At 35.8% G+C, this 17,409-nt stretch overlaps 3 protein-coding genes across 3 annotated transcripts; all 3 read left to right on the top strand.

The window, feature by feature from the left end:
• Positions 1 to 497: 497 nt before the first annotated feature.
• Positions 498 to 4,429, top strand: LOC124393966 (collagenase 3-like). Its single transcript, XM_046862052.1, has 10 exons — positions 498 to 645; positions 734 to 966; positions 1,085 to 1,233; positions 1,880 to 2,008; positions 2,085 to 2,259; positions 3,099 to 3,236; positions 3,319 to 3,449; positions 3,535 to 3,694; positions 3,917 to 4,020; positions 4,149 to 4,429. The coding sequence occupies exons 1-10, from the start codon at positions 544 to 546 to the stop codon at positions 4,247 to 4,249; spliced, it is 1,422 nt and encodes a 473-aa protein (XP_046718008.1). The 5' UTR covers positions 498 to 543; the 3' UTR covers positions 4,250 to 4,429.
• A 1,397-nt stretch (positions 4,430 to 5,826) lies between these two features.
• mmp30 (matrix metallopeptidase 30) lies at positions 5,827 to 12,001 on the top strand. Its single transcript, XM_046861119.1, has 10 exons — positions 5,827 to 5,935; positions 6,181 to 6,434; positions 6,592 to 6,740; positions 6,905 to 7,030; positions 7,253 to 7,414; positions 7,504 to 7,627; positions 9,308 to 9,438; positions 9,567 to 9,726; positions 9,879 to 9,982; positions 10,112 to 12,001. Exons 1-10 carry the CDS (start codon positions 5,837 to 5,839, stop codon positions 10,213 to 10,215), a joined length of 1,413 nt encoding a protein of 470 aa, XP_046717075.1. The 5' UTR covers positions 5,827 to 5,836; the 3' UTR covers positions 10,216 to 12,001.
• A 231-nt stretch (positions 12,002 to 12,232) lies between these two features.
• On the top strand, positions 12,233 to 17,228 carry acat1 (acetyl-CoA acetyltransferase 1). The gene is made up of 12 exons (XM_046861120.1): positions 12,233 to 12,367; positions 12,800 to 12,847; positions 13,790 to 13,907; positions 14,072 to 14,167; positions 14,514 to 14,614; positions 14,697 to 14,840; positions 14,924 to 15,074; positions 15,810 to 15,905; positions 16,119 to 16,232; positions 16,378 to 16,442; positions 16,518 to 16,675; positions 16,831 to 17,228. The coding sequence occupies exons 1-12, from the start codon at positions 12,326 to 12,328 to the stop codon at positions 16,949 to 16,951; spliced, it is 1,254 nt and encodes a 417-aa protein (XP_046717076.1). The 5' UTR covers positions 12,233 to 12,325; the 3' UTR covers positions 16,952 to 17,228.
• The last annotated feature ends 181 nt before the right edge of the window (positions 17,229 to 17,409 follow it).

The raw sequence follows: 17,409 nt of genomic DNA, 5'->3' as shown, positions 1-17,409 counted from the left end.
TTATAATTTTTATTTTCCATGCTTTATATGATGTAAAACACAGACTAACATCATTAATTAACAAATAATATAACGATCAAAGAGATAAAATAAAAATGTCAATTATTTATATAGAAATAGAAATATTAATATTTTAATAAAAGCATGCAGATGAGCAATAAACATTAAAGTAATAAAAAAACAGAATAAAAAGACAGAAATACAAATACAATAAGAACCAATGTGTATAAAGTAAATCCAACACTAATTTTGTCAAAATTTAATATATGCATAAAGGACATTATCAGAAATTATATTATAAAAAAATACAAAAATACAAATACAAAATACAAAAATAATGCAGATTAAAGGAAAAGGAATAATGAAGAGCCTTGATGAACGATTTGGGTGTAAACGTTTTTGACAAATCCGGATTTTTCTTGCTCGATCCATCAAGCCAGTAATTACATCTGTTGTGCAATAAGTCTGCATCTGAAGCGTATATAAACCTCTCAGCCTCCGAGTCCAAACCAAAAACTGAAGATCCTCGAGGAGGAGGCAAACATGAAGATGTGCTACACAACCTGTTTTCTGATTGCTCTGGTGATTGCTGTTCAGTCCGGTCCGATACCAAAGACAGAAGAGAAAGATGATGCCTTTGCCGAGGTATGTATCTTCACTCTATTTATCATCCCTACATGTCCAGGTATCTATTTACAACCATAAACAGTCAGAACTTTTCATTTCTCTCTAGGCTTACCTAAAGAAATTCTACAACCTCACCTCATCCACTAATAAAGGACGATTCAGTCAGATGAGTCTGAAGATAGCTGAGATGCAGAAGTTTTTTGGACTCACCGTGACGGGGTCGCTGGATTCCAACACCTTGGAGGTGATGAAGAAACCACGATGTGGAGTGGTCGATGTGGGCGCGTACTCCACGTTTGGCGCAGATCTTAAATGGCAAACAAACCAGCTGACATACAGGTGAGAAGAACAAGTGTTCTATGGAATGCAGAGATCTGAGTACAAGCTGACATACAGGTGCCACAAATCCTTCCATGCATAAGCTCGAATTTCGGTTTGTGGTTGTTTCCTCTACTAGGATTGAGAATTACACTCCAGACATGTCTGTGGCTGAAGTGGACGACTCCATCCAGAGAGCGCTGCAAGTCTGGGCTCGTGTTACCCCTCTGAAGTTCACTCGCATCAACAGTGGCATAGCCGACATCATGATCTCCTTCGGGAGAGGCTGTAAGTTCACCCACTAACATCCAAACACACAAACACACCACTGTTATCATTTTACAAACCTGTAAAGTGCTAAAGCATTACTTTTCTAATCTGGATATATATATATATGAAACAGATAAACAAAAATAAAACACTCTGGAACTTTATGTTAAAAAAATCACTTTTTTACATTACTTTTGCCTTCTTCTATTCTATTTCATATAATATAACATTGCTTTTAGGGATTTCCATTTTAAACACTGCTTTATTATGATTTCTTGTAAGTTGTTATTGGAAGTATATGTAAGTACATTAGTGCTTTATAACAAATTAGTAAGAATGGAATTATGTGGGTTTAATAATGTTCTGTACAAATTAAAAACATTTTTCTAACCCACTCTATTAACTGCCAGGATTTGTAATTATTATTGGTTAGCACAGGTTTGTAATGGTGTGTGTGTGTGTGTGTGTGTGTGTGTGTGTGTGTGTGTGTGTGTGTGTGTTTAATCCCACTCCCACAGAACGTTAGAGCAGTCATGTTTACCCAAGCAGATGTTAAATCTGTTGACTAGACATGCAACAATTTCAACACTTCCGTTTCTGAGCTGTTGGAAATATTTTGTTTAAACACTTGGTGCATGCAATAAAATCCATCTCTTTCTCATAGCCCATGGTGATGCCTACCCGTTTGATGGACCATCCGGCACTCTGGCACATGCTTTTGCGCCATCTACTGGTATCGGTGGAGACGCACATTTTGATGAAGATGAAAGCTTCACCTTCAGTTCCACTAATGGTGAGACAAATAGATATTTGAAATACAATCTAATAAACCTTAAGCATGTAGACTGACCATGTCTCTTTTTTATCAGGATTTATTTTGTTCCTGGTGGCTGCTCATGAGTTTGGTCATTCTCTGGGTCTGTCTCACTCCAGTGACCCCGGGGCTCTTATGTACCCAACCTACAGCTACAGAGACCCAAAAACATTTGTCCTGCCTGCAGATGATGTCAACGGCATTCAGTCACTTTATGGAAAGAACACAGGGTAAAAAATGACATACTTACATGGAAAACAAAAATTGTGACTTATTTTGCAAAACAAATCCCAATTACTTTGTTGTTCGGTTGGCAAATATACACTGAATATTATTTTTATTTAATCATTCATCATTTAACCAGCTCTTTTATTTGAGCGTTGAGATTTATACAGTCTGGTTTTATTATTATTATTATTTTTTATATATTTATTTTTTTTACAAATTATTATTTAATGGTGTAGGTGTACAACAAATGCCTTAAAAATTGTAATGTAATTTATTTTTTGTCATAATTTCTTTAAAAAATTTATTATTTGGTTTTGTACAAGCATGGCAACAAGCCATTCAGAAGCTGAAAGAGTCCTAATTAGTAAGTCAAATGATCTGACTAAATTGAAATCAAAATTGAAATCTATTAAAAGAAGGAACTAGCTATTAGTCAGTGAACCTACCTGTTATTGCTTGGGGACATGGTGTAACAAATACTGCTCATTACTAATCAACACATTTTGAAATTGTTTAGAATTTGTATTTGTAATTATATATTTTAATAGCTATAGGCTTTACTCCTATTTTAAGAGGGTTTTGCCAATCCTAGTCAAAATTTTGGTGAAATATTTTGGAAATATTTGTTAAAAAGACCAATAGGATGTATAGTTTTACAAGTGTTACTCTAATTATATTATAATCCCTTTTGCAACAGACACATGTTTTTTTTATTATTTTCCTCTACTGTAACTATTGACCTAAAATCACATGAATATTGCTTCTCAAATGTTCTTTTTATTTGCAGAATATACATATTTTTTAACATCTAATTTAACTGTAACTTTACTCCTACATTTAGACCAGACCCAAACCCTGTTGACCCTGTCAACCCCAGTAAACCTGACCCACCTCCAGTCACCCCAAGTGCCTGTGACCAAACGCTAGTCCTGGATGCTGTGGCCACACTGCGTGGAGAGAGGCTCTTCTTCAAGGATGGGTACATATTCATAAAATAACAATTTTATAAGTTATATTAAATTAAATTTTCACTGTTTTAATGTTTGTTTTCCCTCTGTTAGCTTCTTCTGGCGTTTATTTGGAGCCAACACGGTTCAGCTGCAGCTGATCAAGAGCTTCTGGCCTGATGCGCCAGATAATATTGATGCTGCATTTGAGAACACTGTGCAAGACAGACTATACCTCATCAAAGGTAATGAAATATTCCTTTATGGTTGTTTGTAGTGCTTTTAATCATAAAACAGTTTGAGATAACCATATGATCTTGTACTGTTTAGATCAAAAAGTATGGGCTTTTACTGCTTATGACCTTGTGAGTGGATTTCCCAAGAGCCTTAGCAGCTTGGGTCTGCCTGCCATTGTGAAGAAGGTCAGTGCTGCCCTTTATGACCAAAGCACTGGCAAGACATTGTACTTCGTGGACAACAATTACTACAGGTAGGAAATACATGGCATTGCTAAATCAGCATTAAATAGATAAAAAAAAAAGCAAAGCTATTAATTAACCAGTTTTGCTTAAACCTGAAACTTTAGTTAGTTTTATTTATAAGGAATTTATAAGACTACTAACTAACTAACTACTCACAAACTGTTTAAAAAAACTGTTAATAAAGACCTGCACATTTATGTAAGAACTAAACAACTCATAAATCTCCGCAGTTATGATGAAAACAAGAAAAAGATGGACACCGGATATCCCAAACGGGTGGAAAATGGCTTCCCAGGAGTTACTGGAAAAATCACTGCTGCCTTCCAGTACAAGGGTCAGTATTTTTATAAAAATCTTTTGTTTTTGAATATTATGATGTTCTGTATTCTTTTCTTAAGAAGTAAGATTTTTTAAATTATGAATGTATGCTGATTTTAATATTATGTCAATCCTGTGTTTTAGGTTTCACCTATCTCTTAAGTGGAACACGTATTTTTGAGTACAGCACTTCTACCAAGAAGGTGTTGCGCATGCTGAACAACAACTACTTTTTGAAGTGTTAGTGGTTGAGTTTTTTATTTTTATTATTTTTTTTTTTCCAAGAGCCAAATACTGGATCTGGGTTATGGAAAAATCTCCATAGATTATATAAGGAATTCAATTTATTTATAGATTACTGTGTTTTGTTTTTTTTTATTAAATTTTATGAGGACGTGTTTAATTTTGCTGTGTAATGAAAAATAAAGAACCTAAAAACATTTGTCATGTGTCCTTTCACCTTTTATAGTTCTATATCAAAGCTAAAATGCATACTTTTTTGGTAAAAAAAAAAAAAAAAAAAAAAAAAAGCAAAAAAGCAGAATATTAAAATTCTGAGAGAGAGAGAGAGAGAGAGAGAGAGAGAGAGAGAGAGAGAAAGAGAGAGAGATTTTTATTTATTTATTCTGGACCTTCAGGTTATGAAAACAGAACACATGACATTATATGAACAAAAAACATACATTAGCATCTCTGTCCTGTTGGAACATGTCAGCTTTATGTGTGTGAAGTGTTCGTGTGTTTATGGTTCCTTGTTGCATTCCTTGTGGAGCAGCTTCAGTTGACATAAATAAAGATGGCTGTGACAGATTAAGAATATATATGCTCATGATTACAGTCATTTGATGGCTGTAAAAATCTATACAGGAAAACATCCAGGACATTTTGTCCAAAGTGTGTAAGTTTATTTGATAAGGCTGATTCATTACTTACATCTGTAAAATAAAGACAAATGACAGGCAGTCTGTAACCACATTGTGGAAATTTACATGTGCATATACTCACTGTGTGCTAATTTACATGTGTATATCGGCTTTTGTTTTAACTAATTGCCCTCGAAATTGCCTATTTTTTGAATGACTGTTACGGGTCATCAACATTGAAAGCTTTTCTCAATAAGGCTTGATTGTCCTTACAGAAAACCCTTTAACCTGTAAACCATTTGTAACTTTACATATGCGTAAACAGCATTGCTCTGTATAGAACTACAACCTAAATACCTATTTAAAAATTAAGCTTACACAATGTAAAATGCAAAAGAAATATATGAAACATATAACCATACAGGTGAAGACTGGGATCTTGCAAAATGTAGATTGTTGGTTTGATTGTTATTTAGATTTGATTAAGGTGGTTTTCACTCTTTTCTTAATGAAATAAACCGTAAAGCAAAATTATGTTGCATGTAGGAATGAAAATGTTCTGACAATTTACTGAAAAGAAAAAACTGAGATGATTTTGACTGCTCTATTTTTACTCATTCTTTCTGAACTGTGTCAAATTAGAGGATTTAACCTTGTATCTAAATATGGAGAAACTCTAAAATGAAAAAATATGTTTATATTCACTCCTCTTTTATCATATGTACCATATCAAACCTGTTCACACACATATGAGCTTCTTCCAGCAGCATCACAAACACACAAAAAGACCCTTGTTGGTTCTGATTAGGGACTTGTCAAGGCACGGTTTATCTCTCTAAGAATTCAGCTCTGCTTTAGGGAAACAGGGAAACCATGTGTGTCTGTACACAATGAGGTGGGTGTGGGTGGATAGAGCTGATATAAGCTCCTCATCATCCCTCCAGGAATCCAGAAGAAGACAGTTTGGAGATGAGGAACACAACCATTCTCATGCTGATGCTCACAGCATGCTTGGTGCTTTGCAGTGGTGCTCCTGCAACTCCCACAATGGATCAGGAGACAGCTGAGGTAAACTTATAAATATTGTATTTTATCTTATATTTTTATTTCTAAAAGATCTTCAATCCTTTGAAAATGCATATAAATATGTCTACATTCCCCAGTATTAACCCCAGTCATTCTTCTGATTTTAATGCAATTACTGATCAAATGTAATTTGAGGTTTGAGGAAGAAATGTATATCTGGACATACTTTTATCTGGACTTACTGCTTTGATGATCTTGTTTTTCTTTTGTTTTTGTTTTTTCTTCAGGAATATCTGAAGCAGTTTTTCTCAGAGCACAAAACTCCGTCTAAGAGGTTAGAAAGTGGAAGACTAATGAAAATGCAGGACTTTAAGACAGTATTGAAGAAAATGCAGGAGTTCTTTGGGCTCCAGGTGACAGGCAAACTGGACACGAACACCATCGAGGTGATGCAGAAGCCACGCTGCGGTGTTTCTGATGTTTCAAATTACGAACATTTCAGTGGCAAACCCAAGTGGGATAAGCAGACCATTACATACAGGTACAGACTGCTTTTTATGGAATAACTGATGCCTAGAGGTATAAGAAATGCACTTTTAATGCTTTACTGCTGATCACAGTTACACAATGTAAGGTACAAGATGAGGAAATAAACAAGCAAGATATTACATTTATGTTTTTTTTCCCTTACATTTTAGAATTACTGAATACACACCAGATCTGAGTCAGGGTGAAGTGGATACCACGATTGCCCAGGCTTTCAAACTCTACAGCGATGTCACTCCACTCGTCTTTAAGCAGATCTACAGTGGCACGGCAGACATCATGATTCTTTTTAAAGCGAGAAGTAATTGCACTAGATGTTCTCAAATACACCCTGGCTCCTAGATAGGGCACTTGTCTGCTGCTAAAATGCTGTTTGACAATATTGCATTTCCTATCTAGTGAACAGGATGTTGCTTAGGACATCCTGTATTTTTGTCATTTCATTTGTGCATTCTTTTTCTTCAGATCATGGAGATTTTTACCCATTTGATGGACAGGGTGGTGTTCTGGCTCATGCCATGTCTCCAGGTCAAGGTGAAGGTGGTGATGCCCACTTTGATGAGGATGAAAAATGGACTCTGAGCTCAGCAGGTAAAGTAGATAAAAGTTTATATAAATAGTATGTATGTTGGAAATAAATAGAAGATACACTACCAGAGAAACAGCAAAGGGGGTTTTCCTTTTTTGTTTCTTTTTTTTTTTTACTTCCTAACATTTTATAACTGTGTTGCGTGTTTATAAATTTTTTATAAAGTCTAGTCAAAAGTACACAAACATCAACATATTCAAATGTTAAAACACATTGTGCTTCAGGTATGAACTTGCTCTTGGTGGCTGCCCATGAGTTTGGCCATGCGCTTGGACTGGATCACTCACAAGATCCCTCTGCTCTCATGTACCCTACATACAAATACGTCAACACTCACGGATATCAGCTGCCTATGGACGATAAGAGAGGAATCCAAGCTCTATATGGTGAGTATATAAGCAGATCAGACAAAAGCAGGAGGAGGAATTTCAGTACAGAATACATTTTTATGACTTGCTTTTGATTGGTTTCCAAGGTGCTGGTCAACCACCCAAACCTCAGCCACAGCCTCAACCAAATCCACCAGAACGATGCAATCGTGACTTGGTGTTTGATGCTGCAACCAGCATAAGAGGAGAGCTTTACTTTTTCAAAAATAAGTATGATAATATTTAGTTTATAATCTTTTTTTTCAATCTTTCATATGACATGACTTGAACTGACATAACTCAAAAAAGATTGTTTAAAACAAAAAACATAACCTGATGTTAAGCGAGATGAGTTAAGCTTCAGCGTCACGCCAGCATGTGCGATATCCCATTGTTCGCAAGTTTTAATGTTTCACAAACTAAATACTATTCTAAAGGTCTAAGACTCAAGCATCGATTTTAGATCACTGCTTTTCAATGGAAAATGTATAACAAATGTATTTGCTGAATTTGTGAAGGTAGAACACACCAACAACATGCATAAAAAAAAGCAGTACCTACACTATGATTGTAATAACAAGTCAATGGGTGCAGGATTCTAAAGATATATGGGAGGTTTTTATTCCCCACGTGGGGGTAAGTTCTTAGTTTATTCTTCTTTAGAAGCTCTTAGTGGTGAAAGAGTGCAGCATGTGTTCTGCTCTAACAGCTGTTTCCATCTAGTGCTAACTGAGCTTTGTTTGCAAAAAAAGAAAGAAAACAAAAAAAACAATGGACAGTAAAAAAATGTTTATCTGAGATTGCATGAAGCAGCGATGAGGAAAATATTATTGGGGATCTGCATGGGGATTGAAAATCTGAGCCTATTTTATATCTCTGAGTTAAAATATATCTCCCTTATTGTCCGTTTGTTTTTATAAGAGAAATGATTTAGTGTGTGTGTGCATGTGTTGTTGGGCTCACTCCTGTCCATTCGAATGGCCGGACATCAGTATGAATTGCCATCACTACAAAGCAATAGTTTGTCTGGCTACCTGACCATCAATATGAATGCAAAATCAATATCAATAGCTAAACATGTATAACAATAGCCTGAATGGCCAGCCATTAATTTGAATGCAGACTGTATGAATGGCCACCTGAGTCTAGCAGATGGCTCTCAAACAGGGGGAGAGAGAACAGGATCAGACATATTCGCAGATAAATGTTTCTAGGCATCTCATTTGTCATGACAACATCATAAAAGTTTAAATATAAACTCATGAGACATGTGGATTTCAACATTTAAATTTAGGTGGGTCATTTTTCAGCTGTGAGCACCAAAAGCGGGGGGTGAATGCTAACAGGTTAAAGTATGTGTGTAGAAATCAAATTTTTCATGATATCTTCATTCAATTTGAAATATAAACTCATGAGACATGTGGACTATAACCCAGTACTTTCCTGGATTGCTGGACAGTAAAGCCCAAAAGTGTCTTCTGTCCAAAGATATTTAAATTGTGTATGTAGCCCACTTTTGTCAGGAAGGGTTAACATTTAAAGTTAGGTAGGTCAATATCAGCTGTGAGCCCCAAAAGTGGGGGTGAATGCTAACAGGTTAAAGTAGAGATACACTGGGTGAAATATTTCAGTAAAAATGCTCCCTTTTACAAAAGTATTTGCCTTTATATGTACTCAAGTATCCAGTATTTGTTATGTCCTTTTATCATTTTCTTTTTTTAAAAGACTTTTGCTTAATCAACTCAGTTTATGTGACTCACCAATCTAATTATAAAATATAGATAGATAGATAGATAGATAGATAGATAGATAGATAGATAGATAGATAGATAGATAGATAGATAGATAGATAGATAGATAGATAGATAGATAGATAGATTTGCTCACTAAACTTTGTTTCTTTCTTAAAAGCTATTACTGGAAGAAAAGCACCCTGCTGAAAGGAATTCCCCAGACGCTAATCAAAACCACATGGCCCTCCATCACGTCTGTTGATGCAGCTTATGAAATCAGATCAAAAAGGATCAGTTTCTTTTTCAAAGGTTCGACTTTTAAGTGCATTACACATTCTTACATTCACACAGCTTATAATAATAATCATATAATCATGGCATTTACAAATATGTGTGTGTGTGTGTGTGTGTGTGTTTGTGTGTGTGTAAATGTACAGGTCAGAACTACTGGGGCGTAACAGCAACCGCCATTTTACCCGGATATCCAAAGCACATTTCACAGTTTGGCTTTCCAGCTTCAGTCACAAATATTGATGCTGCAGTGCACATTGGCTCAACCAGACGCACTTTGTTCTTTACTGGTGAAAAATATTGGAGGTAATTTGTATAATATTATTTGAAATAATAATAATAATAACATTAACAACAATAATTTGACTGTATATTGTATATATACTGTATATAATCAATAATTTTGAATAATTTGATCATTTGAATAATTTTTTTAACTGAATGACATTTCTGATCAGCTTTAATGAGAACACCAGAGAAATGGAGGCCGGTTTCCCCAAACCCATTCGCATAGATTTCCCAGGAATCGGCTTCAAAGTGGATGCTGCTTTTGAAAACTATGGTAAACACAAGTCAACTATCTTTTCTTAAATAAAACTACCCATGGAACATATGCATGATTTCATTTACACAAATACGGACTCATGTGAATGTTTGAATGCTATTTTTATATTTCTTTTATATTCTGAAGGTTTTCTGTATTTCTCTGATGGAGCCAGACAAACAGAATACATCTACAGGACCAAAAGTGTGAACCGTATGCTGCTGAATTATGCATGGCTGAACTGCTACTAAGCAAAATATCATATTTATTTTGATATTATGATGTGTTTGCTATGACTATAACTGGATATCTATAGAACTTATCTATATCTATCTGCAAATATATGAGCTGTATGAGGATATTTTGTATGACAATATAAACTTAATGAGACTTTAAGTGGCGGTGAGTAATTTTCAGTTTTTTCCTCTGTGTTAGAGACCAGATCCAGTAAGTACATAGTGCACTATATTTGGATTTTTTTTTTAACCATTTCATATCTGAAACACATAGTGAACTTGTGAAATTTGTAATTATATACAGCAGTATGTTACTATCTAACAGGGACAAATAGATACTGAATAACTAAAGTCAGTGGGCCACCATTTCAGATATGGTAATGAAACACTAGTGGTTCTTAGCAGCTATGAAAAACAGGTGGACCTTATATAATTAAATAATAAAAATCAATTTCAGAATTTTCTAATTCAAAGAACTTTTACAATATTTATTGAAATGGAGTTGTGTGTTCCACACGATGCAGCCTCAGATGACACACATGAAAACTTTACTGATAACTATGTTCAAAATAGAGATATTAAAACCGATAAAATGTATTTGTCCAACATGTCCGATATTAATTTGATGTCTCACATTGTTCCAATACTTTCAGCCACAATATAAAAGTATATAGCATCCATCATATGGTAATTTACATTGCCTAGCCATCAAGTACTCATTTACATTTAATTTACATTTTTATAATGGCTTTTGGTTCATGTTACTGTAAGAACAATCGCTCGTCTTAATTGCTCGACTTTGCATTGTGAGGCTTGAATGTCCTTCAAGATGACCTCTAATTCCAACTGTTAATCATTTGTATTTTAATTACAATTCAGTTCATGTTCATTTTTTGTAAATTTTAATTTAGAGAGCCAGATGACTTCTAAAAGTAGCTGCTCATGCTCACAGAGTTTCACTACACGCTGTACCCTGAATAAACTATCTATATAAAAACTAATAATTTATTTTTTAAGTTTTTTAAGTTTTATATTTTTTAAGTTTTTAGCAGGTGTAAACATATATTAATGAAAAGGTTTATAGCAATTAGCAGACACTCTTATTTAGCACGATATGCGGAAGTGCTTTGCAGTCTTTATATCGACCCCTAGGTGGTCGGCGGCGGTACTGCAGGGGGTCCGCTAATTAAAGCAATAGTTCTCAAAGTGTGTGTCGCGGCCCCCTAGTGGGAAATAAAGAAATGACATGTGGGGCGCAGTGAACATCAGTATTTATATAATTTTGTTTGTTTATTATTAATCTTCATTTAATTATTTTTTTCTATTAATAATAAAGTTCATACACTTAAAGCAACCACAAACAAACAATGAGGCCATTAATGCAAATACGTTAATACATTAGTTTGGGTACCTAAAACAAAAACATTTATTTTCTTTATTTATTTGTTTTATTGATGTAGAACTTGATATTTCAATAAACATTTTTAAAAATTATATCATTACCATTTTTTGGAATGATGATGGACAAGTGGGGCTTGAAAATCCATCCCCCTCCAAAAAGGAAATGGCAGAAAGAGGTTTGAGAACCACTGGATTAAAGTCACATTTGTCACATCTTTTGATTATAGAATGTAGATGATATTTAAGATTTACAATATTAACAATGCTATGTTAAGGAACATTATTCTGAAATTGTTCCACAATTTGTGTATATACAAGAAGTGTGACTTGGACTGGAAATATATAAAATCCTGTACTAAAGAACCTAAACATAAGTGCTGTAATGTATTTAAGAATATATATTTTTTTAGAGTGACAGCATATGAGTATTGCATAAATAAATAAATATTTAAATGGAACACTATATGTACAAATATACAAAATAAATAAAATAACATTTATGTTGCACATTTCATTATCCCTTATGATCCACAAACACCAAAATGAATTACTATAAGAAAGTCTTGTATATATGACTACAAAGCGCAATCCGTAGGAAAACTACACTACCCATAGTTTTTGTAAGGGGGCGCGGCAACACCACACCTCCCAGCGTGATTGGCTGTTCTCCCTGTAAGCTCTTTTTCCCTACTGAGGTGAAGGTGAAACTCGCTTTGTGGTCGCGATGTCACTCTTCAGCACTCGCACTCAGATCTGCCGGCGGCTGGTGAGTAAACAATTAAATAGCGGATGCAAGTTCAGTCGATCTGTGAACCTTCCTTTCGCCCCCCTGAGTCAACAGCACCACGTATAGCCAGCTAGCATGGTCGTTTTACTCCTCCACAGCCAAATCAAGTCCCTAGTAGCCGGGGCTGAATCCCAATCGGCTTTGTGATGCCTAGTTAGGTGCACTTCATACGCCTGGAATGAAATGACCTGCAGGGTACACAGAGTGCACTTGTGCAGTGCGGAAAGCGCGGTTTGAGATGCAGCCTGTGTCTTGTAGCAGCTGCAGGCCTGAAAGTTTATATATAACAGATAAAGAGATTACATTTCAGCTCTAGCTTCGTTTTATTGATTATTTTTGATTGTGCACTTAATATATCATTATTTTACATGTTAAATGTCTTCACCAAAAGCATGAAATATGTTTCCACAGGCACACAAGTATGTGGCCAGGACTTACACCTCACGCCCTACTCTCAATGTGAGTTGTCAATATAAATGCATAAAATGATACCAAGTTATTTTTTGTTTTGTTCTGTTTTGTTTTTTTTTTCTTCCTGAAAAAGTCTTTCAGGAGCTTAATGTCAGCTGTAATTATAAGATAAATATTAATGGTTTAAACCAAATAAAATGCTTGCATTCAGTTACCATTTCAACACAACCAACATACACTATATGGACAAAAGTGTGTGGACGCCTGGCCATAAGATTTGTATAGAAATTTTGGGACGTCTCATTCCACATTTAATCCCCATTTTCTGTTATAATAATAATTCATCCCAAAGGTGTATATTTATCAAGTTCAAGGGGTTCAATAGGTTGAGGTCAGGGCTCTATAGAATATCTTCCACTCCAACCCATGTAAAGCATATCTTAATGGAGCTTATGGAAATTGTCATGCTGAGAAAAGGTTTGGGTTTCCCAGTTAAGTGAAAGGAAAATGAATTAAGACTTTCTGAACAATTGTGCGCCTCCAGATTTGTGGTAACAGTTTGTGGAAGAACCACATATGGCTGTAAATGTCAGGTATCCCAATGCTTTTATCCCTATAGTGCATGTAAATAAATAATAGAAATAATGCAGTGTTTTTGTATGAGTGAAAGTAAAATGACTTTAAAGGGATTTTTTCTTTAGATTTTGCATGGACATTATGTAAATATTACTTTAAAAAAAATCTCTAAATTATCCACATAACTTTGTATGAAATTTGTACTTCTCGTAGCGATTTTCTTTCTTGTTTATATCGTCTTTATTTTATAATAGACATTGTTTTCTATTTTCTTTCCCTCCAATGGTCTTTTAATACAGACTTTTAGTGCATGAACAAGCCACAGACCCACACCATGTATCTTCTCTTTATAGAAAGATGTTGAAGTTATTTTATAAAAGTTTTTATATATTTTATATATTTACACTCCAACAGGAAGTTGTCATTGTCAGTGCAGTCCGTACCCCTATAGGGTCGTTTAAGGGCAGTCTCTCGTCGCTTCCTGCAACCAAGCTGGGCTCTATCGCCATTAAAGGAGCGATCGAGCAGGCAGGTAAAGACCTACTGATATTTTACACCTGCTAACACTGCTTATTTTCACTGATAGAACATTGACACAATCATGTGTTGTGCAGTGTTTGTTTCAGGGGTTGCGTGTGAATGATACGTACTCTATAGTGTAGCCTGAGGTGGAGATTTGTTGTCTGGTCTTTGCAGGAATTCCACTAGAGGAGGTGAAGGAGGTCTACATGGGCAATGTGCTGCAGGCGGGTGAAGGGCAAGCTCCAACACGACAAGCACTTCTCGGCGCTGGTACGACTGTGGTACAAAAGGGCAAACAAACACGAAAACATGTCAAGTCCTTGAACTCTGTACAGCCTTGTCTTGGTTTAATCTCATACTAAGAGCGATAGGCCCTAACGAATTAAACATCCTCATGTATAGGAGTGTTTCAATGAGATTTTAAGTAACACTTAAGTAACACTTATAAACCATGTAAACATTATGGGGGTGTGTTAGGGGCACAGAAGGAAACGCAGTTGCAGCAAAGTGGCATGAAATACAGTATGTACGATAGAAACCACTAAATACAATCATCATGTCTATTATGATATATTGTCATAAGATATATGATCATTTTTGTCTCTTTATCTTGCAGGTCTTCCTCTGTCCACTCCAGCGACGACAATTAACAAAGTCTGTGCCTCAGGCATGAAGTCCATCATGATGGCTGCTCAGAGTCTAATGTGTGGGCACCAGGTATCAGTCATTGAATATTTGGATGGATGGAAGAAAATATTTCATTTAAAGCTGAGGGATAATTTAATGTGGGCGTTTTTAGGATGTGATGGTAGCAGGCGGCATGGAGAACATGTCTCAGGTTCCTTACATATTGGCGAGAGAGACTCTTCCGTACGGCGGGGTCAGGATGGAGGACCTCATCGTGAAGGACGGCCTTACGGATGTGTACAACAAATTTCACATGGTAATTTCCTTCCTGTTTTAGTACAAAAAACTGTATTGAGTTTACCTTAAAACATGCCAATCATGATTGTGTTTCATGTTTAGGGGAACTGTGCAGAAAATACAGCCAAGAAAAGCAGCATTTCCCGAGAGGAGCAGGACGCCTATGCAATTAACTCATACACACGCAGCAAAGCAGCATGGGAGTCCGGAATCCTGGCCAAAGAGGTGGTTCCAGTCAGCATCCCTCAGAAGGGTCAGTCATACCTGCTGGTTACTGTACAAAAACGTGCCGTCATGATGCTTTCATAGACATTGAATAATCTCCGGGGTAACTCGCCCAAAATCCACACATCCTTTCATCATAAATGTAATCCTTCCTTCAACTTGCACATTTTTATAACATTTTTTATTAAAGGCCTAATTTTTATTTTATTTGCTGACCTAATAAAATTATTATTTTTTTTATTTATTTTATATTTATTGTGATCCCAATAATGTGGAACTACATTCACAACTGACCTTTCTGTTAAAACTGTTTAATTAATTTCCTTAAGGACGAGGAGTTAAAAGGTAAAGCTAGGAACTGATGGGCCAAAATTTCAATTTTAGAAAAAAATTTATATTTTTATTTAAAAAAATTTGGAAACTCTGCAAACGAAACATTTATTGTTTAATTGTAGACATTACAAGTCTGTTTTTAATGTCTGGGTTATTTGAAGTATTTTGATTATCACAGTTCTACATGAATGGTGTAAAATTATATTCAAGCCCCGGTATTGCCAAGCTTTCACTTTTGGGCCCTTGAGCAAGGCCCTTAACCCTTTGTGCTCCAGGGGCGCTGTATCATGGCCGACCCTGCACTCTGACCCCAAGCTAGGATATTCAAAGAATGAATTTCACTGTGCTGTAATGTGACAAATAAATTCTATTCTATTCTATTCTATTCTATTCTATTCTATTCTATTCTATATGATTTTTTTTCATCCAGGAAAGCCGGATATTGTAGTTAAAGAGGATGAAGAATGGAGAAAGGTGGATTTTAGCAAAGTGCCCAAACTAAAGACCGTCTTCCAGAAAGAAAACGGTAAGAAATTTTTTTCATTGGTTTTTGCATTAGATTAATTATACTGATAAAATGTGTCTAAATTTAAACTGTATGAATTTTGACTAAACTGCATCACTTGAGTAATAAATATAATTTTTCCATTTCAGACCAACTGACTTATTTGATATAAAATGCTTTATACTATCATTCTGTTTCTCAAAATACTCTTTTGTGGGCGTATCTGATTTGCAGGCACGGTGACGGCAGCTAACGCTAGCACGCTGAACGACGGCGGGGCTGCGATCGTCCTCATGACCGCAGACGCAGCAAAGAGACTTAACGTCACACCACTGGCGAGGATTGCAGGTGAGATTTCAAGCGTCGTACGTTGATAGTGAATAAAACTATCTTTTTTTATAATTGGATATAAAAAACAGTTATCTCTCGAATAAGTTTTTTTTGTTAACTGCGCTGCATTTCTTTATTAAACCTGGCTGTATTTAATCCGTAGCGTTTGCTGACGCTGCCGTGGCTCCTATCGACTTCCCGATCGCTCCGGCCTTCGCTGTACCCAAGGTGAGCAACTGTTTGTTTTTCACGTCGAGAGAACACGTTTCTGAGCTTTGTATATTGAGTCATATTATGGTGTAGGTGCTGAGCGCGGCCGGTGTAAAGAAAGAGGATGTAGCCATGTGGGAAATAAACGAGGCGTTCAGCGTGGTTGTTCTGGCCAACATTAAGATGCTGGACATCGACCCGAGCAAAGTGAACATCAACGGTGGTGCAGTGTCTCTCGGCCACCCTATTGGGTAAATAACAACAAACAATAACAGATCCGTTACAAAAAGTATATCAATATTCTTACTGAATGTAAACAAACGTGCAGTCACACAATTAGTAAAAGTGTTGCCTTAGGTGCAGTTATCTTAACTCTCATTCCTGTTATTATTTGTTTTCCCCTAAGAATGTCTGGGACGAGGATAGTCGGACACATGGTGCACCATCTGCAGCCTGGGCAATACGGCCTGGCGGGCATTTGCAATGGTGGGGGCGGAGCCTCGTCTGTTCTCATCCAGAAACTGTAGCTGTAGATCTGTTGAGCTCTTTTTCAATTTAACATCGACAGGTCAAATTACCAGACAGTACAACTCCAACTCTATACGGTTACAATCACTCCAGAATAGGTCACTCCCTCTGTCAGCATCAGAGAAATATTTAATCTGTCTTTTTGTTTTTGTCGAACATTTGAAATTCTTCATCAAGTAACATATATTTAAGATTAGCTTTATTTAAAGAGTCTGATTGTGTTTTCCGGTGTAGAGGTTATTTAAAAAATGCTGATGCAATAAAAGGTCATTAATTGTTGGGTTTTTTTTTTTTTTTTTTTAAGACCTTTTTTTTAAAGTCACTTTTAGAAACCGAAGGAACATGATCTATTCATGTTGAATTCTATAGTTCATATCATAACATGATCACACTTTTTCAGCATGCGAGCTACAGCATGTAATCTACCTACTATAAAAATGCATAAATAAATATCTAT

This window comes from Silurus meridionalis, chromosome 11 (assembly GCF_014805685.1).
Source record: "Silurus meridionalis isolate SWU-2019-XX chromosome 11, ASM1480568v1, whole genome shotgun sequence".
NCBI lineage: Eukaryota > Metazoa > Chordata > Actinopteri > Siluriformes > Siluridae > Silurus > Silurus meridionalis.
The sequence above is the reverse complement of the archived record's forward strand: the minus strand, read 5'-3'. Positions and strand labels throughout refer to the sequence as shown.